The 21,884-nt window shown below is 37.0% G+C and overlaps 1 protein-coding gene across 4 annotated transcripts in view; it reads right to left on the bottom strand.

Annotated features, from left to right (window-relative positions):
* Positions 1-21,884, bottom strand: part of puf (ubiquitinyl hydrolase 1 puf) — a 47,774-nt gene that overhangs the window by 17,635 nt on the left and 8,255 nt on the right. Inside the window, exons 7-31 of one of the 4 annotated variants that reach the window (XM_022085517.2) lie at positions 21,660-21,792; positions 20,349-20,538; positions 20,015-20,238; positions 18,973-19,204; positions 18,325-18,507; positions 18,102-18,240; positions 17,707-17,898; positions 16,861-16,988; positions 15,738-15,992; positions 14,887-15,209; positions 14,179-14,380; positions 13,296-13,668; positions 12,636-12,824; positions 11,747-11,980; positions 8,750-8,879; positions 7,438-7,640; positions 7,009-7,128; positions 6,250-6,543; positions 5,883-5,994; positions 5,289-5,500; positions 4,939-5,107; positions 3,960-4,189; positions 2,999-3,202; positions 1,211-1,383; positions 248-414 (exon numbers count right to left, since the gene is read on the bottom strand). In XM_022085517.2, coding sequence (XP_021941209.2) covers positions 248-414; positions 1,211-1,383; positions 2,999-3,202; positions 3,960-4,189; positions 4,939-5,107; positions 5,289-5,500; positions 5,883-5,994; positions 6,250-6,543; positions 7,009-7,128; positions 7,438-7,640; positions 8,750-8,879; positions 11,747-11,980; positions 12,636-12,824; positions 13,296-13,668; positions 14,179-14,380; positions 14,887-15,209; positions 15,738-15,992; positions 16,861-16,988; positions 17,707-17,898; positions 18,102-18,240; positions 18,325-18,507; positions 18,973-19,204; positions 20,015-20,238; positions 20,349-20,538; positions 21,660-21,792 — 5,011 coding nt within the window. The remainder of the gene's footprint in view (positions 1-247; positions 415-1,210; positions 1,384-2,998; positions 3,203-3,959; positions 4,190-4,938; positions 5,108-5,288; positions 5,501-5,882; positions 5,995-6,249; positions 6,544-7,008; positions 7,129-7,437; positions 7,641-8,749; positions 8,880-11,746; positions 11,981-12,635; positions 12,825-13,295; positions 13,669-14,178; positions 14,381-14,886; positions 15,210-15,737; positions 15,993-16,860; positions 16,989-17,706; positions 17,899-18,101; positions 18,241-18,324; positions 18,508-18,972; positions 19,205-20,014; positions 20,239-20,348; positions 20,539-21,659; positions 21,793-21,884) is intronic. The other 3 variants (XM_022085518.2, XM_087352827.1, XM_022085519.2) reach the window with 3 other exon arrangements.

The following is a 21,884-nucleotide window of genomic DNA, read 5'->3' as shown; positions in this document are numbered from 1 at the left end:
TGAAATGACGGATTTTTACTTCATATTGACACAGCTAATTGCCCAAGATGACTTCATCACATTTAGATGTAATGTAAATTTTAGATGGCTGTCTTCTGGGCTGTAGCGTGTGTAGTGTGATAAAAGCTTACCTTCTACCAGACATGGTGCTACAGCCCAGAAGACAGCCATCTATACTATCTAATGCAAAAATTTGATGCAAGTAATATGTGGATAAATGTGGTACATACAACATTATAAGACATACCTTGATAATGTTGTGGCATGAGATGCTTTTCAACATAACCTGACATATCCAGTCTCAGCGGAAATGAGAAGTGAGTGTTAACTTTCTCTTTAAGCATTGTGACCATGTTAAAAGTATATCTCATTGTGTTGAAACACAGAATATGTGGTAGCTTCTTGAAGCAAGCCCTTTAAAGGAACAACAGAACAAAGACAGATTATCATCAACAAACCTGAAACACAATGCTCACAGGACACACCACTTTTGAAATGCTACAGTATTCATTCACCTACCACACATTCATATTTTATTAGAGGCCAAAACAGAGTGAAACTTTCATACAGGAAAATTCAGGGGCCAAGACTTTTTATTTTGTTGACATTCTTTACAAAGAAATATGTAAAATAGTTAGTGTTCACTTCTCTATCTCTGGTCTGCTTGCTAAGCAGTCATAACTTGTTTCAAAGCGCAAAACCATTGCAATATAATAGAGAAACCCAACATCACAGTGTAGTGCATAACACTAAAGCTTCACATTCTGGAGGTTACAGGATCAATCTCAGCCCTGTGAGCATTATCATAACTGAGGCCTTTCATGTTCTTCCTCAGTCCCTTCAGTCATATACTTGGTGATTATCTTAAAAAACAGGTCATGGTTCTAACAGTGAGTAAGGTGGTAATGGTAATAAAATTCTTGATCATTGTTTCTGAAATAATTTTATATTAATGTTCAATGAATATAAGGATCTTTAAGTATGCTACAGATGCAAGATGTTGAGTTGTTTCTTGGAAAACCAAGAAACAACTCAACTTCATTTGATGTGCATGCATCTTTCATAAATGTAATACAGGCTTTGACAGTTATTCCCTGCTCTTGTAGATAAAAGTAACAAATATCAGCGTAAAACAACCTTGAAGTTATTTAGTGAACACCCTTCATGCTGAAAAGTGGCACTGAACCAACACACATTAAACATCACTCACCTCTTCTCTGCACGAACTTTCTTCCCACACTGTGAACAGGTGTACATGTTGTCACCCTCAAGTGTATCCTTTACAGTCACTTCATCCAGCGATTCATACAAGTTACGCATGTCAGCTACTTGGCAACGAACGGTATAAAACTCTTCCAGTGTCCGGCTCACATGTTCACAGTCCTTTATGTAAAAGAAAAATGGTGTGAGTGGTATATGCAGTTCTAACATCACCATACTTCATATCGCATGAGCATTATATGTAGCAAATATCTTCAATTCCAATTTTTATCTTTTAGAACCAAAGGAAAATGACAATACTGACTAACTCCATGGAACACAGACTTCTTGAAGAGTTGATAGTCACTCACCTGGCCAAAAAAAGTCTTAGCCTTTCTTTTATTGAATCTGAAGGTTCAATATGTCCACAAAAGCCAACCAATCCTTGAACCCCACCGAGGCAAATCAACCACTCTCTCTAAAGATACAATTAATATTATCATCTCATCTACACCTAGGACTCTTCAACTAAAAATTTTCAGGAAATTGTATATAAATTTCTCATTTCCCCCATTCATGCTACATATTCTGCCCACCTCTTTCTCCTTGATTTAATGATCCAACAATAGTGCATAATAACAGACATTGTGATTGTCTTGAAGACTTGTAGGATTATGGAAGTAATATTGAGGACACAGAAAAAAATGTGACTTAGGAGACCAAAGGATATTATAGTGAAACCTCTATCCATCGTTCCCGGAACTATCGTTTTCCCGGATGCATCGTCCGTTTTGTTCGGTCCCGAATACATCCCATATAAAATAATGTTACATTTTCCCGCTTCTATCGTTCCTCGAACTATCGTTTTATCGCATCGATCGTTCAAAAATCTTAGTCCCGGCCCACAATTTTCCCGCAATGATCGTTTCTGAGAATTTAAAATGCTGGGTTTAGAGATAAATTAATACCGAAAGACGCATAATGTTTTTGGAATACACAGTAGCGATAACCTGTTATGTCGCCCAACCAGCACAGATTCTTTTGGAATGAGGGGTCAGCGGTGCTCATTGTCAGAAATTTTACGATTTTAATTAGGGTGCACTCATATTTCGTTCCAGCGATGCCAGATGGCATGTGCAGTGTGAATTTCTTCACAAATGCTTTTATTACAAGTACAAAGGAAAGGCTGGCGGCACTTTTCATTCTTCTGGTTCATCTCGTTTCCAGCGGTTTAGGGTCTTCTACAGCTACGTTTCGTTGAGTTCGGCAGTAATAGTATTTCCATTCTTCCTGTTAATGTTCGCGAAGGGGGTGGGAGTGGTGAGGAAGAGGAAGTCGACGAATGCGAGCCCGAAGCTGTGCCGAGTTTTGCCGAAGCACACGCTGCATTGGCGAAAGTGAAGTCGTTCTTTTATGCGCTTAATATTAGTGAACGTGACGAGGAAAACATTTTGAACGTGGAAAGTGCTCTATTTGGTCTAAAACGTAAAGTTTCGACAAACCAGTTGTCCATTAAAGACTTTTTTGGTAAAAAGAAGTAACTTTGAAAGAGAAACATTGTTTTTTTAAAAAATTTTAATGCTATCCCGCATCTATCGTTTTCCCGCATTCATCGTTTTTATTTCCCACCTTCGCCGAAAACGATGCATCGAGGTTTCACTGTATTACAAATACAAGTTATGAGATATTAAATGGATTAAAGTGGCCAAGTCCTAGAATTAACAGTACTGGCACTCTCATGTTTACCATACTAAATTAATTCCTGTCTGGATTAAAACAAAGCACAAAGATCACTTACCAAAGATACAACATTGTTACTGATCACACCACCAAAGAGTGTTTTGACTAGGTTCTTTAACTCTGGTGTCATTTCTTCAAGTTTTGACACTAAATCAATAAAAAATTCAGCCATATCTTTCTGTTCTCCTGTGTTCAGTGGCTGGTGGTCCATTGTGTATACCTTGCAAAAACTCCTTGGGTTATATGCTTTCCTTTCACTTTCCTAAATGCACAGAACAAATTTAAGTTTAGAACAAAATAAAAAAGAGGAATATGACGTAATGCAGTGGACAGTATTTGATGCCTACTTTATGTACTTTATATGGCAGAATAAACCTATGGTATCATGTCCACATGTCTCTCCAAACCTAATAACTTCTGAAAACATTGGTAAAATTTCATAATACCCAACATGAACATCACTTCACTCGACATTCCATGCACAGTCCTGAAATACCATGTGACAATAAATCTCAAAAAAATACACAACTTTCACTGAGGCCATATTTTATCACACGCAAAGTATGGTGCCCATGCAACCACACAGTCTACTATACAGAGCATGGAATACCTCCAAATGTCGGAGCATTCAAATATTACTGTTACTAAATAATGGCCAAGTAAAATCATGTTTAACTATCCATGTCCTGGTAATAAATAATGCACCACTGAAGCTAGGCACTTCACATATAGTGTTTAATTATATGTAATGATCCAATTTTAAAGCAAATTGTTATCACAAACTAAAGGGACTTACTGAAAGACTGTCAACATTTTCTTTGCATCCGTAACATAATATGCCTGGTTTACGTCAGGAAGTGAGAAAAAATATTACTGAACTTAGTGTGTAAAAACATGTGAAACGTATGCAAAATGAAGGCACAAACTGAGCTGTCTCAAATAAACAAATCTCCTCTTTGAAAACTAATACTAGACATGTATCACAAATTCTCTAAGACAAATTTAGGATGCCCACTTACAAGGAGATATGCAAACATCCTCTGCAACTCTCGAAGGGTATGCTCATGTTTGCTGTTGTTATCACACTTTGCTCGCAAGATTGAGGTGCGAGCTTGAGGCATCATGTACAGATGCTGCATACAAGATGCCATGTAACATGTTGCACCAAGATTGGTAAGACCCACATAGCCACAGTCTGAGCGTCCATCTTCATGTGGCCAGTAGTCCCACGGATATGGTGAATTGGGTCCTGAAACAGTTACCAAAAACTCTTTTGGGATCAATGGTGTGACGACACATAGCATGTTCAATTTCCAGTCACACAAAACATTTACCAACATGACTGACTGTAGCATATCATAATGCTCTGTGCTCCATCAACACACACATACATAAGTGAGAAAGAGACTTAAACAATGTGTGCATAAACATATGTTCTGTGTTCATAACCTGAAATGAACAAGAACATACTCATGCTGTCCAACTTTGTCTACCAGTGAAGAAGAAGGTCCTGTACTATAAAGACGCACAGAAACAGGGTGTCACTGGAAATCTGCTCCTTCATTACTACCATCACAAAGTCCCCCTTAGGAGCCTATCCTGAACATTTAATCTAATTCACAGACATTTTCCAAAATTTTGTATGCAGCAGTTTAGTGAATGACTGCTACACAAACCATCCACCATACCCTCGTTCTAATCACCCAAACAATACTATACGAAAAGTACAGATTACAAAGTTTTCTTTTCTAATTTTTCCTATTCCTCTTTTAATTGGGACCAAATAATCTCTTCAGCACTCTTCTTTAGCATTTTCAATCCTTGCTGTTCCTTCAGAGCCAGAACCAACATTTCACACCCATATAAAATTACAAATAAATTATAGTGCTGTGTATTTTAATCTTACCACCAATGTCTAGAAAAACAAACAGAAACATTACACCAGAGAAAGGCTACGATATCCTCCATCAGTTACAACTTCCTGCAAAATAAATTTACCTGGTTTATGTTGAGCAAGAAGCCTCTCATGAAGCAGTCTGTAGTTATCTGGGCAACCTTTCACCATTTCTACAAGAAGGTCATATGCTGAGGAGCGTGACAACTGTGATTTGCACTTGGGCACATACCGTTTTCGAGGATTTGGTAATGCAAACAAGAAGTCAAACACCTGAAAACAGTAGAAATGAGACAAATTTTATATTTTAGATACTGTCATAATAAAAATCAAGACCACAAAAATGACAAACTTTAAACTGTCCTTCTAATTTCAAAATGTTAACAGATATGAAGGGTCTTTATATTAAAATAGTTCTTTACTGTATTAATATAGCAAAGGGATACTAACATACCTGGCTAAGGAACTCTTGACCTTCTTTACTGGTTTTAAATGGTGGGTTATGTTTCATCACATTAGACATGAGGTTCAATAAGCCAATGAGTCCATCATCTTCTACAGTATTATGCCTAGTTTCAAGGTATTCTCGAGCTAAGATGGACTCTGCTAGTTTCTTTGCCAATCCATCAACATCAACCACACAGGTATGAGGATCTTCAATACTTTCTGTAAGAAAACATGGACTTTCACTTAACAAAGAAATACCATTTTGTCTTACATTTACATGCACCTTTTCTTCAATTCTTTCACTGCACAGCATGCAAAAATACAGGCCAGTTTCTGTGAACTCTTTATTGTGAGTTCAAAATTCACAGCAGTGCAGCTCTGACATTTATCTTCTCGTCACTACTTTCAGAAATGTTAGTTCAACTAACATAATGATCCTTCAATTTTAACATACACCTCTCATCTCCATCAGTCTCTCAAGTGGTCTCCCTATACTTTTAAGACCTTTCAAATATAATTTTCTATGCACTTCTTATTAATCAGTATTACATACTGTACTATAACATACATAATAAAATAATTAAATTACTTGTTACACAACCTTTAATAAGATCATCATGAAGGCTATCCACTAGACGACAAAGCAGCCAAAAATAATCTCGGCAAGCAGGACCATATGGCTCCTTCCCATCCTCCGAAGGATGGTGGAGTGCCTGAAATTGCAGCCATTAAAAATATGTTTGTACTGCATTTCTGAGTTAAAAAACACTGGCAGTTGCCTACACCACAAATTGCTAAATTACATTTCAATACACAGGTAATCCTCACTTCCCATTATTTTAATGGAACACTCATTACTATGTGACAGCGAGTTCTTCTCAAACAGAATTCTTAACAAAAAACAGATATATCAGGTACATAACCTAAAAGTGTTTTCGATACACATAGGTTTTCTGTGCAACACCAACCTCTAGTTTCTGTGGCCTCATGCCCTCTGCAATGACCAAGTATTCCATGAGATTTCCCAGCATATGTGCAGTGACATTAAGACCGATGTTGGCCGCAGGGACTGGTGTGGGAGAAGAACCAAGACAGAGACGATATAGGGCGGTACATACTTCACGTCGCACAGCAGGTTCTGGATCCTCCAGCACCAATCGTTGAAGCCAAGTGTTAAAATGAGGAGCAGCAAACAGGGCCTGTCTGACCTGCTCACCTGAATGTACCCAAGATACAAGCAGTGCCATGGCATAATGCACAACCTGCAAATAAAATTGGAAACATTCAAAGATTTTTTATTTGAACTGAAAAATGAATGAAGACCATATTTAGAGGTGAATTACTTGTTGAAACACTCCCTGAAACATCTGAAATTATGTGAAAATAAGTGTGCTTTTCTGACATTTTAATACAAAATTAAGGTTTTCAGATGAAGATATTAACACTCACATAAACTACATAATAACATACATAAAAATAGTTGTGGATTTTATTAATTTACTTGGCAAAACAAAGTATTTTTGAAACTTATTCTTTGAATCGATTCCAACTGTAAAATTCATAATAAATTGTCACCACCATTTTACAGGCTCTGCCATTTAATAAAAAATTACAAACAGAAGTTTATATTGATGAATTAGGATATGCACAGAGACTGTAGACAAATGTGTTAAGATGTATAATATAAATGACAATAACAGAAATAATATTAGCAATTAATATCATACCTGAGCTCTTCCCCAGAACCCTGTTTTGTAATGATTTGGGTCTCTTGGAAGAGATGCCTCATGAAGAATGCTCGTTAATCGAGGCATCACAGAGTCCACATCCATCATTTGTAGCATTGCCTGAAGCAAAGAAAGTGAGATAAAGCATTATATAAGTTCAAGTTATCCAAATAAAAACAATCTCTTCAACTATCTACAATCTCTGCAGTGTTACCATGTTGGAATTGGTGAATATAATGCTGTCAAAAATTTAGCATTAGGGTAACATGGGTTCACCTTCCTTGTGAACCTTACTGAAGTGTTCAAGTCATTTTAGCACACACTAAAGGCATCAAACATCACTGGATACAGATGACATTTCTTGTGCAATGTCATCTAAAACAGACTTTAAGACATTTCTCATTTAGAAATAAATGTTTCTTTGCAAACCTCATTCAGTTTTGATACAACCAGTTTATCAGAGCTTCCTTTGCGAAACCGTCTGGCACGTTTGTTGCGAAGATTGTCAGGAACGTCATGTAAAATATCTCCATCCTCTGAAGACACACCTAACTGGCAGAGCAGTTTAAGCAGACATGCCAGACAGTCCTGCTGCCACTCACTGCCATCACCACCTGACCTCTGCAGTACACCTGTGAAACCATTCACCATTAACAAACTTAACCTGCTAACATTGTTTTAACAGGACTAGGGTACAAGGGACATAATGTCTCTTGAAGCCCTGAGTCCCTATTAATATTCTGTAATACAAGTTCATTATGGTGAGGAGCTGTTTCCTTGCCTATCCCACAACAGAAAAGCCACCCCATGTTGGTAGTCAATGACTGCTTATTCAATATATTCACAGCTAACCCATATACCCAGACATTATCTTCATCCAAAACCTGTCATGTCATCTGTTTAAGCCCTTCCACCTTTTACATGGTTCACTCCATTTTCACAAACAAGGATAATCTACTGATAAAGTTATGGAACTGAAAACATTGCATCTTATTCAATAAATCAAGGCAGTATGCCACTGTACCTGAAGTTAAAGGAATGTCATTGCAAAAATTTAAGTTAAGTATGTGTTAAGTTTCTAAGTTCTGGCTCTAACATGTTTAATGTGTTAACACTCATTCAAAATCTCTGTAATTCAGTTGGCTTTCAAATCATATACAAAGAGAAACAAAAGTGCCAAATCTTTCTGTAGACATTCTTTCCTTTTCACAATGTTGTTTGTAATTAATCATAGAACAGTTTTATTAGCCACTGTTAGCAAAAGATGGCTGGTTTGCTGGTCATTATGGTAATACTGAAATAGGTAAGCTAGGTCAGTTGTTAAAAACCATCATTTTTCATGTTGGCGCCACTGACTCAGATGGGCTGTATGGTCGAATCTGAAAATTCATCTTGGGAACACTTAAACATTAAATGCAGGCAACTGAACAGACTTCCTGCAGCTGTTGCTCCAATTACTTAGTTACCTTAATAACCCATTTCTGTAGTTCACATAAATCCACACCAGTATTGAAAATCACATCCAGCAACTCTTTAAAGTATTTTATGACTGACATGTAACTTTAATAATAAACCCCTGAACTATTTATTGAACGAAAATCTCCTGTAATGATTACCTTTAAATATGAGAATTTGTAATCAATGAATTGTTGGTAATGTGGTAATATGCAATGATGAAGGAAAACAGAATGTACTAAGAGAACAGCAACAGTACACATGATATAATAAACCTAGGAAATACCTGACATGAAGATATCAAATAGGTGTCTCAGGCCACCCTGCTGTATGAACATTTGACTCCAGCTTCCAGCAGAGGTAGACTCCTTACTTCTCTCTGAGTTAGGACCATCTGCTGTCCCATGGTTATTCACCTGAAAAAATGTCATGTCACAGCAAAATAGAATTTCCTACTCAGTATCAAATTAAAATTCAAGCACTTCTGAAAATGTTATGTCAATATCAGATTTTTATATACACAAAAACACTCACTTAGTTTGATCAACAAGCAGAAAATCTGCGATTAAGATACTGAGCCTTTAACAAGAGAAATTAAATACTGAACTGAGATACATAAACTGGAGATTCCACTAACAGTATATCCTTATAGAACAATTTCAATATAATTTGCAATAAGTTTTAGGCAAGTAAAACACAAACACCGTGATAACAAAATGACAGGAAAGTTCTTGACTAGAAAATGTATCCTCTTATGAAAGCTGTGTGGTGCAAAAAGCAGCATAAATCAATACAAGGACTATTCACATAAAAACAGAAAAGATATATGATTTTCTTGACCTTCTTAGTCAGACTATCACACCTCATGAAAAACAAAAAGACTTACAGCAGAGAAATGCAAGCCAAATATAAGAATCAAACAATGGTGAAAATAAGATGTTTTTTAATCTTGTGTCATCAGACACACATGAACTGCATGCAATAAAAATTGAGCCACTAGGCACTGACTGGGTCAGATCTTATCAGTACTATCAGAACCTGTCTCTGCAGGTTCAATGTGACAGAGAATGAAACATGTAATATATAATTACTCTTACATGTTAGTATTATACAAGGGTTATTCAAATGAAACCAATTTGGGGATTTCTCGGGGCAAAGGAACAGAGGCTACACAAACAATGACGCAAGCAACTTACTGACACACCAACCAATGGATCCGCACCATAAAGAGCTTTCATGGCTGCTGCTGGAACCACTGCACCACAACGGACCAGACATTTTCACCCAACCCAAATCTAGACCTTTTATCACTTACCTGAGGGGGCCAAACACATCAAACCAGCATATTAGCATATAACATGCCCGGGTTGTATGGGGGATGGTACACCTTCCAGCATCCTGGAGACACAGGGATGGACTTTGTTGTGCAACATAATGACACCCCTTACGAGTATGCTAGAACACTCTCTTGACGGCAGTACGAAGGTCTCAAAAGGTTCTCACAAGAGCATTTATGGTGAAGTCTGGATCCTTGAAGCGAGTCCTAAAGAGTGGTAGAATCAGTTCGACAGAGATGTCTATACTGTGGTGGTACAGTGCTTCCAACAGCAGCCCAAGTAGTTCTATGAAAAGGGTATGTTATCAGCTGGTGCATCAATGGGATGCATGACTCATTGCCCATAAGAACTATTTTTAAACACCTCTACTCCTTTACACAGAAGAGTCCCTGAACTAGTTTAATCTGAACAAGCATCACATAATTAGTACACCCCTGAGTATATAAAAGTACAAGTTCTATTATAATACAGGTAGTATGTGATACCAGTCTCCTAATAACAACTGTGTTACACTTTGTTTATGCCACACTTGTCAAGTTTCATGTGAAACTCAATCAGAATTAAGGACCAATATCTGCTTGTAATATTAAACACCCTTGTATGAAATAGTAAACTCCACTGAACTTAATACAGTGAAACCTCTATCCATCGTTCCCGGAACTATCGTTTTCCCGGATGCATCGTCCGTTTTGTTCGGTCCCGAATACATCCCATATAAAATAATGTTACATTTTCCCGCTTCTATCGTTCCTCGAACTATCGTTTTATCGCATCGATCGTTCAAAAATCTTAGTCCCGGCCCACAATATTCCCGCAAAGATCGTTTCTGAGAATTTAAAATGCTGGGTTTAGAGATAAATTAATACCGAAAGACGCATAATGTTTTTGGAATACACAGTAGCGGTAACCAGCACATTCTTTTGGAATGAGGGTCAGCGGTGCAGGGGTGATAGTTGGAGAGAATGGCGGCACGCATTGTCAGAAATTTTACGATTTTAATTAGGGTGCACTCATATTTCGTTCCAGAGATGCCAGATGGCATGTGCAGTGTGAATTTCTTCACAAATGCTTTTATTACAAGTACAAAGGAAAGGCTGGCGGCACTTTTCATTCTTCTGGTTCATCTCATTTCCAGCGGTTCAGGGTCTTCGTTGAGTTCGGCAGTAATAGTATTTCCATTCTTCCTGTTATTGTCCGCAAAGGGGGTTGGAGCGGTGAGGAAGAGGAAGACGACGAATGCGAGCCCGAAGCTTTGCCGAGTTTTGCCGAAGCACTCGCTGCATTGGCGAAAGTGGAGTCGTTCTTTTATGCGCTTAATATTAGTGAACGTGACGAAGAAAACATTTTGAACGTGGAAAGTGCTCTGTTTGGTCTAAAACGTAAAGTTTCAACAAACCAGTTGTCCATTAAAGACTTTTTTGGTAAAAAGAAGTAACTTTGAAAGAGAAACATTGTTTTTTTTTAAATTTTTAATGCTTTCCCGCATCTATCGTTTTCCCGCATTCATCGTTTTTATTTCCCACCCCCGCCGAAAACGATGCATCGAGGTTTCACTGTAGTTTCACTGCTAAAACATTGTACACAAATTCATTACATAAACATTAAATACTGCTATTTTACTCTACAGTGGTCACCAGACATCTCAGTTGTATCTCCTTTGGTGCACTTCACCCTCAATTATTACAATTACTCTAAAAGTTAAATCTTAGCACTACATGTAACTAGAATCATGGAGGTAACAGAGAAGAGATTATGTTTCTTAAATGTACATTGATGCTCACACAGCACATTCCCCTCTTCACCACTTGCCCTGCAATGACGGCTCACAAGATGGCTGGTGACTAGAGTACACTTTTCTATAATAAAGTTATATCTACTGGTTTAGTAATGAAATGATGTAACAGATAGAACTGTACGAAACATAGAACCAATTTCACTCAACTTACTGAAGACTTGTTTTTCTTAACTAAGGCAATGGGCCGGCTAAGAGACTCCACAATATACAAAGAGTACATCAGCTTCTGAGGACTAGCAGGATCAAGAAGTTGTTGCAGTGAGATGTTTTCTGAATTCTCAAGTTGCTGGAAACCTTGCAGCAAGATAGGGCTTGTTGGTAGAAGAGTCAGAATGTCCCAAACACGTCGAGACAAAACCTGTGCTTTGGTGTGTGGTATCTGGTGCTGAAACAATACAAAATTACAGATAACACCTGCAAGCCACTATTACTGTTTGAGGGATCAAGTGATCAATCACTCTTCCTCTCTTCTGTATACTTAACAGTATTAATGCCATCATCATCACTGCATATTAAGCTCTTGGCCAGTTCTCGTAACAAGAAATAATACTGTTTCATTAATCTTCTAACTGAACATCCCCTGAAACTTCTATTTGTTGGTTTCTATACTGACAAGGAGTTTTGGGATTTGGTCTTCATTCAGATTTCCAAAAGTTCCAGACATTTCTGTTAGTAGGTTTCATGTATTTTTACACAAAGAGATTACAAATTTCATGACATAATGAAGATACAAACTTCAACCACAGCATTCCAAGATTTTCACCAGCTATGAACAAACATCAAGGATAATGGGATATGTAAAATAAAAAGCAATGCATTTGGAAAATAAGTACTCCAAATTTTGTTGATTACTGTAATGACATCTGGTGTTTACAGCTCTTCTTTGAAAACTTAAAATTTCATTTACGATTCTTCATCCCGTATCTTACGAGTGTTAAATGAGACAATTAATAAATTCATACTGGAAACACAAAAGATAATCATACAAATTACTTTCTTTCAAACAATGAAGTGCTTAGAGTGCCTGACAAAAAACTTACCCCACCCTTCACTGGAGTTTTCATTGAACTCAATGTCTGCATCAGACAGAAAAGCTGTTCAAAATATTGAGGCTGAAGCAAAAGCAGTGTTGGCAAACTTTCACGTGGAGGTGGTGGCAGGACAGAGGGAGAATCTAGAGAATCACGTTTCTTATGCTGCCTAGAAGCTCCCATCGATATAAATACCATCTGCAAAATCACAAAAAATTCTTCTCTGTATTCACTACATAAACATAATATAATTCCTCCCACAAAAGAAGTAGAAGATTCTGAAATGTTTCTTCCACAAGAATACAGTGGAACATGTATCAGCCAAGGAAACAACATTTTTTTCCCTAGAAGGCACTTCGATAGTGACTTGTCCTGTATACTTTGTTGATTCTTTAGGCAGTAAGGAGCTCAAACAATGGCATCGCATACACACATATGACATAACACCTTAAGCCACTCTTCCAGTATTAAATGAATACAGCAAGGGAGGAATCTCAACCTCCCATCATGCCATTTAAATAAACTGCATCTGAATACAAACAAGCCACTTAATTTATATTGCCTTTATACAATGCATTTTAATACATTATGTACAACAGGGGACATTTAATGTTATTGTGCTCTACCACATAAGGGTCAGCAAAGACATTCCGCACCAAACTTACAAACCTGAAGATCCTTGAAGCCCATTTCCTGCAGCATCTTCTCATCAAATTCTGTTGTGAGTTCCTGGCCCTGTGTGATCATTCTAATAGGTCCCTCTGTAAGAAGGGATCCCAAGACAGGAGTACTGCCTGCAGACACGCAGTTATTCTTCTCACCAGCACACTTCACTTGCAATGTTTCCCACCATTTGGCCACTTCTGCCCGTAAGTCTGCGACATAATCACTGCTGAGAAGCTCAAGCGTTCCTTTCTCAGCCATGCCAGCAGGTTGGATTACCACTCGTAATGGCACACACCCTCGTTCTCCTATCATCAATTGCACGTGGCTCCCCACTCCTTGTCCTTCAAGTGCCCATCTTCGCAAATGATATGCATATCTTTTAACAAGAAAATTCAAAGAATAAATCTACTTTTAGTTCCTTAAACGTCTTTTTTCATGTAACTTCTAAACACACTTGTCTCATATCATTTAAAACACCTGCCTTCTAATATTACACTCCAAGAATGCAATGATAAAAAGACAGTACAGTGTAACCATAGTAGAACTAGTAAAGCCTACAATGAGAACTTCATTACAGCAAGAAAAATCATTGGCACTGTCAATTTCTGAGTGTCTCCAGGAAAAGGTGTGAAAATAGTGGATTAAAAATGTAACAAATCTATTAGCCAAGACAGAAAAGAATTGGAAATAATATATTAATATGATTATAAAAATATCAAAAGAAATGGCTATAACATTGGAAAGTATGTTTGCACAGAATACCTTACAGTTGCCTGGTGGAAAAACCATGCCAAACATCAGTCAGGACAGCCCACCTCTGGGCCAACCTGGGATATCCAGAAAATGGAGCAGTACTACCACCTGACTAATGTTTAGTGTCACATACCTTTTCCTGAATGTTTCCAAGTGAGTTTTGAGCAATAAAAGAGCCCTCTGAATACAGAGAAGGCTTGATTCTTCAGACTCTGCAAGGTCAGCTGTAGCAGCAGCTAGATGAGCCATGCACTGAGAAACAAACTCTGATTCATGATCCAATTGTCTTCCCACATAGTAGCTGTTCAGATACTGTATTGCTGCCATGCTCACATCTGTCACAGGACAAGAAATGTATGTTCAATACTGTATTATACACCATGATATTTGAGACTCTCATATTGATAAATATTTCAGTGTTGGTCTTCTGGGATGTCACACTGTATGGACGTGTATGTAGGAACCAGCATTTTCGAGGAACATACTGCCTCCATCTTTGGGGTGTTATAACCACACAGACCAACACTGACTTACAATAAACAATGTTCCCACGGCAAGACATTTAGTGTCTGTCCTAGGCAATTCTGTACTATTCCGTAATTTATCCAAAATAGGATAAGGAGCAAAGTTCGGTCAGCGAAATCAAGAAAAAGTTTTGCATACAGCAATGATAGTCACCTCAGCTTTTTCAGCATATTATAAAACAAAAGTGGAAATTACATTCCAGTAATTCACTTATACTTTCAAAATGTCCTCTTTATATTTTGTATTACAACACAGACAAGGCAATGCTTAGCCAGAAAATACGTTCCTAAACAAAATTTTGTGCATTTAATGATACCTGTATTATTAACTCTAAGGGCAATCCTCCAGAGGTGATTCATGCCCACAATATCCACATCTTTGATAGGACTATCAAGGTGAGCTGTAGCAAGACGTGCTAGATTACACAGCTGCTGGAATAATCCAAGTCCTGTCATGCTGATAGTCTCTGGTTCCAAAGAAGGCAATTTCTTCATGTACAAATGCTTCAACGCATCCATGCCCAATGCATGCTGGTCTTTACTCTTGGCCTGGTTAAGAAGCCAACTGAATAACTCATCACTACACTGGCCATCTGTAGCTAGACATGACCATAATGTATCCACTTGATCTATGCTAAGGCTGAAAGAAAGTACAAATATTGTAAAAGGACATATAAGAAAACAAGATGCTAAGACTAAATCCATAATATCTGCATCATCTAATCATGCATTCTAACTTATACACCTGGAAAATTGAACAATAAATTAATAATTACATGATACAGATATCAATTTCTGTTCATATATTCCACTAGTATACATTTCAACTATGTTAAATGTCAGATATAACATCAGAAGTTCCATCATGTTTGTAATTTTTAATATAGAAAAACATCTCATACAGGTGCCTTATGATTACATATCTGGCAGCATTCATTCATCAATTACTGCCCATAAAATTAAAGCTGAATGTTGATTCTATGGAACTTCACGTTGACTTACATTTTACACACACAAAGAAAAGCCCTATTACCGACCAAAACTACATGATCCTACATTAAGTGATGCCAATGTTACATCACACGTAACATAATGGCCATGTCAGTATTACTAATAGTACAAAATTAAAAAATACAAAGGTTGGGTAACATGCTAAAACTGATATTACCGAAAACTCTCTGGTGATCCAACAGGAGAGAACACAGAAGTTAAAAACTGCAGTCGCACTTGTATCTCAGTCTGATGAGAGTAAAGATTACTCTTTGGTCCCTCCTTTGTGTAAACCTTCAAATTGTTGAAGAAACACTGCATCATATTATGCTCTCTTTCTGCCCATGTTGTAATCTGATGTGTGTCCATTCCACGAAATTGTTGAAATGATGCAAATAACTTTGGTAACAGTCTTAAAGAAACAACAACAGACCTGCAAGAAATTTAACAGGACATTTCTGTCAACTCTTGAGTAAATCAGTGTCTACAGAAAATGTCTGTAAATGACAATGAAAAAGGCTATTAATGCAAAATGTATAAAACTGGGTTGTTGCGCCATGCAGTCTGCTAGATGTTTACTGATATTTCAGGGGTCCTTGCTGCCTCTATCATCAGGGTGATGAATTCAAATCCTACACTATTAAGTGACTCACAAGTGCTACTCTATCTCAGATGTTATACCAGCCTCAGTACTCTCCATTCTTATATCTTATGACACTACATAAGCTGAGCAACTGACAACCTTATAAAACAACAAAATACTGCAATGCACTTAAACATTTTCTCAGTCCCTTACATCACAAATCCTGTCACCCTTTATAACTACTGGTGGTTAGTGGAACAATATTGGTGGTAAGTGAAAGAAAAACGGTTGGGGAAATGGTAGCTCTGTTATGAGAAATACAAATCCAATAATAGGGGTTATACTTCCCTTACTTTGATGGATAAACACACTACAAGTGTCTGAAAACAAAGTATTCGGGAAAATAAAGGACTTAAAAGGGACAAAATTAAGTGTAGAATTCAGGATATCATGTAAGGAGAAATTCTGTAACTTACGTTACTTAGTACATTTAGGATAGTTATCTCAAGGAAGTTACAATGCTCCGGGCATGCGTCTAATATGGAAGAGACATCCTGAAAGATAAGAAGATGGAAGGGTAACATTAAGATAAATCATATGGAAACAGGATGTTAGGATGAGAGGTTCAGAATTTTATTAAGTGTTGAACCTTAGAGTTCTGCTACAGTGACTGTGAATTCTCTACAAGAATGACAAAACAAGAGGTTAGCATACTCACCAATTATTAGCTAAATTTTCAAGGCAGCCTTCTATAAATTTCATTCTAATTATCCTCTCAGTATTAAAACACAACAAATTACATAGCGCTTTTTCAGCTTCCAAAGCCAACCCTTCACCCAGCTGTGCCTGAAAAAACAAACATTAGAATGTACACCTATTTACCTTATTATCAGCTCAGCATATTTATTTACTTATTTATGACTTATTTAATTATTCTTTCAATAAATCAGAAAATATGTCACTAAATGACTGGATGACTAGTAAACGACAACTTCGAAAAGATGCAGAAGGAAGAGGTCATGGAACAAGAGCATCAAAAAGCATGAAGACTTTTGAAGCATGAGTGTGTTTCATAAGTACCAAATATAGGTTTTCAAACAAAGAACTGCAGATTCTTTTCGTATTCCTTGTACATATAATTGTTTGGTATTAACAGTAATAACACAAGGTACTTTAACACTTGCAAAGCCACAGATTATTGGTATGAGAATATATCCAAAGCCAGGGTTCTAATTCCAGCATCATTCTCATTTCTTGAGCAGAACCAAAATACTTGAAATAAAAAGCCAAGTCTGCTGGTTGCTACTGTCGTTCTATCAGCCATCATGCATGCTTGTGTAGATTTCTAGAGTTGGACATTAATATTGACAGTATTCTTGATAGACATACTGTACACATGAATACAATACTAGACACCTGTTGCTGTATAATGTCCATAAATAACAAGAGCCTTTCTTAATCTTGACTGAAATTCATAATGAGTACAATCAGTTTCAAATCTGAAATGTGTGTCCATAACAATTATGTCTTCAGCTCTAACAAAATTACCTCTTCAGATACTCACTATTTTGTCATCCTGTAACAAGTCCCACAAGAGAGTACTTCCAGGTTTACAAACATTCTCCATCTTGAACTGTGAGCAGATTCGAGTCACTTCATGAATTCCTGGCCGGCCAGGCAACTTTGGCTGTTGGAATCTCGAATGGAATGGCATATTTGTTAAGTGTTGCGGAAGTGAATGTGGTGAGAGATGAGCCTATCAAAAAATTAAATCATTAAGATTTACTTTCAGTGCATTCAACTGACCTTGTTTTTCTTTCCAATTGTCTCAAATCTATTATATACAGATACAAAGTTTTTGGCAATTTTAATTTTCATATGCCCTCATGAATATACTTTACTTGGCCTCATTTAGCGTTCACTTAAAAACAATGAAAATGCTTGAGGACAGCACTGTACCTGAGCAGCCAGCTGCACCAGTTCATCATCACAACCTGACTCCTCTCCATCAAAATCAGCCATGTTCTTCTCAGACTTGTTACTCATTCGAGATGAATAGCTACCTTCTTCTCCACTCATCATTTCATCCATCAATTCCCTGCAAGGGATTAAAGTAATAACAAGAGAAGACTGATTTAAAGGAGGAAGACATTTAAAGAACTTACATAATACTACATTTTACCTGTGTGCCTGAAAGTTTCTAATATATGGGCGACAGTCATGGATCTCATGTGGAGAACTGTGTCGAAATTCTGAGCCTTGGACTAAGCTTGCTAGTTCAGTCATCACACCTCCTTGAGTTGAGTCATGAGAACTATCTTGAGACTGTTCATCCATGAGCTGAATGAGTTCTGTGCCACCTTCCCTGAAAGTGGCATGTCAAACATCTTGCTAATGTAAACATATAGAATAAAGGATGATCAACAAAATAACTTCTTGCAAATTAAATCCACAGAGAAGTTTGCAACAACCCAGAATATACACTATTACTGTGTCCAGTTTACTAGTCCATGCCATTTAAAACAGACAAATTTCCATAATCATTTACTCAATGAAAAACTGCTAAATCTGGTCAATATATATACCAAATGAAAGCCTGCGCTTTTGTCTTAAATGCTATGCAAGTAATCTTCACAAAGTTCAGACTATTCACAAGACAAATGCACAAAGCAACACAAACAATACAGTAAGCTTTGAAGCATTCCTAACCCATAAATATACCAAAACTTCCCACTGTTAGAATATTTGCTATTCAGAAAAATCATATAACAGCTCTAACATGTAATGGTTATAAATACCAAATAAATTACCACTTTTATGAAAGACTAACCTTACAAGAACATTAGGAACTTCTTGATCTGGCTCCAGTGTACTGGATTTAACATCTTTGGTTGCCATTTTATCTGTACCAGCAGCAGTTTGTATGCTGGTATCTTCTTTAGTGACACCTTCCTCAGAGCAGCTATCACCTTCCTCCTCCTCATCAGAGCACTCTTCCAGTCGTACTCGACAATGTTTACCACCCTCACAGAGACTCAGTTTACCTGGGACAGAGTCACACACTACAAGAAAATGAAATGTCTCTCATATTGAATTTACTCTTGCAATTACTGTCACTGCACAATTCCTCACCTAATTTATGAGGAAATAAAATATTATTTTTTGTACCACGATGCAATGGTTATCACTGTTTAGCCGCAGTCTCCATTCCCTTATGTTCCCCCTCCAAGGGGACTGAAGTATAGACTTAACTGTGTGCTAAAAATAATGTCTGCATGTCTTTCTATTAAGAATCCTTATGGCTAATCGAGTCACTGATATAATTTATCTATGTCTATGCTAGTCTCACTTTCACTTTCTTCTCACCAAATAGACTGCCTGCCATTGCAGAAAAATGTTGCCAGGATGAATCAACTTACTGCAATGTAAAACAACTTACTTGAGGAACCTTTTGTAACCATTTAATTTGCCCACTCATTTCAATGTTAAAAATTATGTAATCTCAGTAATCATGAATATGGCATTTTATTAATCAGACAGAGATCATTATCCACTTTTAACAACTACACTTCTTTATTTCTCCTGTTTTGCATTAAAGCTGATTCAGAAGATCAGTAAACAAAGCATGTCATACCATCTTATAACAACTACATTTTCCAGTAACATAAATTATGTTACAAAGAATACATACTGACTAGAATGTGAATTGAGCAAATGATCAAAATATTTTTTTTACTGTAGTTACTATTACAAATTAGTACATAGCTTTCCTCACAGTTGTACTGATAAAAGGCAAGAGAAAGTAAGGCAAAACAGTACTGCACACAGAAAAACATTGTACGTACTACCTTGAAACAAATTAAGTCACATACCCTGAACACACTTCTTGCTTTTTTTCCGCTTTCTTAACACTTTTCTCCTTTTTTTCTTATGCTTCACTGGAATTTCATCTGTGCCAGATTTCTCAGCATCTGCATCGGCCTCATTATCACTACATGTCTGCCGTTTACCACCATGACACTTGGAATTGGGCACAATATCAAGTTTTCTACAAACTGACTTTGTGCTTTCATTCACTTTCAGATTTGAAGGCAACCTGAGACACAGATCAGGTGAAAATTAATGTTTACACAGGCACTTACATTAAACTGTGATGTGAGATGACTTTTTACAGAAACATCAGGTTCAGAGTAATGTTATGCTTACTGCTGTTTGTGCTGTGCTGAAGATTTGGGAACACCAACAGATAATTCCTTAGTATCACCTTCACTATGCTCATCTTTTTCTTCCTCCTCCTCCTCTTCTTCTTCTTCTTCTTCTTCCTCCTCCTCTTCTTCTTCATCCTCCTCCTCCTCTTCCTCTTCTTCTATGTCCAAATCCTCAATTTTAACACTGCCTAAAATGTTTACATTTCATCACACTCAAGTGCGTGCAGTAAAGGTAAACAGCCTTAGAATCTACGTGCTTGCCAATTATGCTGAATACTGTCCACTGTATATGTTACATCAGACATAAATAATGCTTCATAAGTTATCTTTTACTCATATCTGCAGATAACTATCATAATACCAATGGATATTTGTACTTAGTGGAATGGTAACTACTGAAACTAAACCTTCTAAACTCTAAACTTGGGTGATCCTAATGACACAGTAACACACAAATCAAAGTCAAAAGATTCCAGGTTCAAACCCGACTTTTGCCACTAATCTCAAAAACAAAAATAAAATACATCCTAGAATAATAACAATCAAACTCCTTCTGTGTATCAAATATAGGTCAACTTCAACAGTTCCAACCAGACTACATGGTGCTACAATCCAGAAGATGGCCAACTTTGTACTCACCACCATGAGAACCTTAAATCCTACCTATAAAATGAGATCATAATGTAAATATTACCTAAAAACTTTGTCTAAACTTTTTATTTCCAACAAAACTAGGTATTCATCCTGGCACCTACAATTTCTTCATCTTTGCCATTATATTATATAAAATGCAATGCCTGTGAGAAACTATTCCATCCTAATTTAGATATATTAAATCCAAGAACAGGTTATCAATGTGTTATGCTCTAAAAATATACTCAACTTTTCTACAAGAAAAGCCAGGTCAGACATTAGATGTTCATTTCTCAACATGCAGACTGAGGATCAATTCTAAGGCAATCCATACAGAATGCATGGGCATAGTGGCACTGCAGCAAGGTCTCTTTGCATGCCTCTGTTACACACCATTATTTAACCTTGTTTCTTAATTGGGGCTTCACATCTAACTTGGCACAATTGTATGGAAGTTAACGTAAAATAACAAAACATACAAATGCTCATATACTAATAAATATGAACTATACCTCAAATGTGCACCATAATGATTCTTTACTATTATACTAGTTATCACAAGATCAAGTTAAGCAAACATTATTATAACAATGAAACAAGAATAAGTTCTGAGGGTGAAACCAATAACCACAATCTTTGGCTCACAACGTACTATCAGTGCAAAACTTATACTTACCATCAGAACTGCCAGCATCTGCCACACCATGATGTATGTGCTTCTTATGCTTCCTTGCCTGCTTGCATGGTGTGGGGCCCTCACTTGCTTCACTAGGTGTCTTGCGGGCATCACTCTGCTGTGAACTATCTGCCTGTGATTAAATAAAACAAGTATTTCTTCTTCAACAACCTACAAATCCACAGATTAAATGTAAGTAGTATTATTTTCACATTCTTTCTCAAA

Source organism: Zootermopsis nevadensis, unplaced genomic scaffold (assembly GCF_977971745.1).
Source record: "Zootermopsis nevadensis isolate Lab colony 2312 unplaced genomic scaffold, Znev_1.0 Znev_ptg000021l, whole genome shotgun sequence".
Lineage (NCBI taxonomy): Eukaryota > Metazoa > Arthropoda > Insecta > Blattodea > Termopsidae > Zootermopsis > Zootermopsis nevadensis.
The sequence above is the reverse complement of the archived record's forward strand: the minus strand, read 5'-3'. Positions and strand labels throughout refer to the sequence as shown.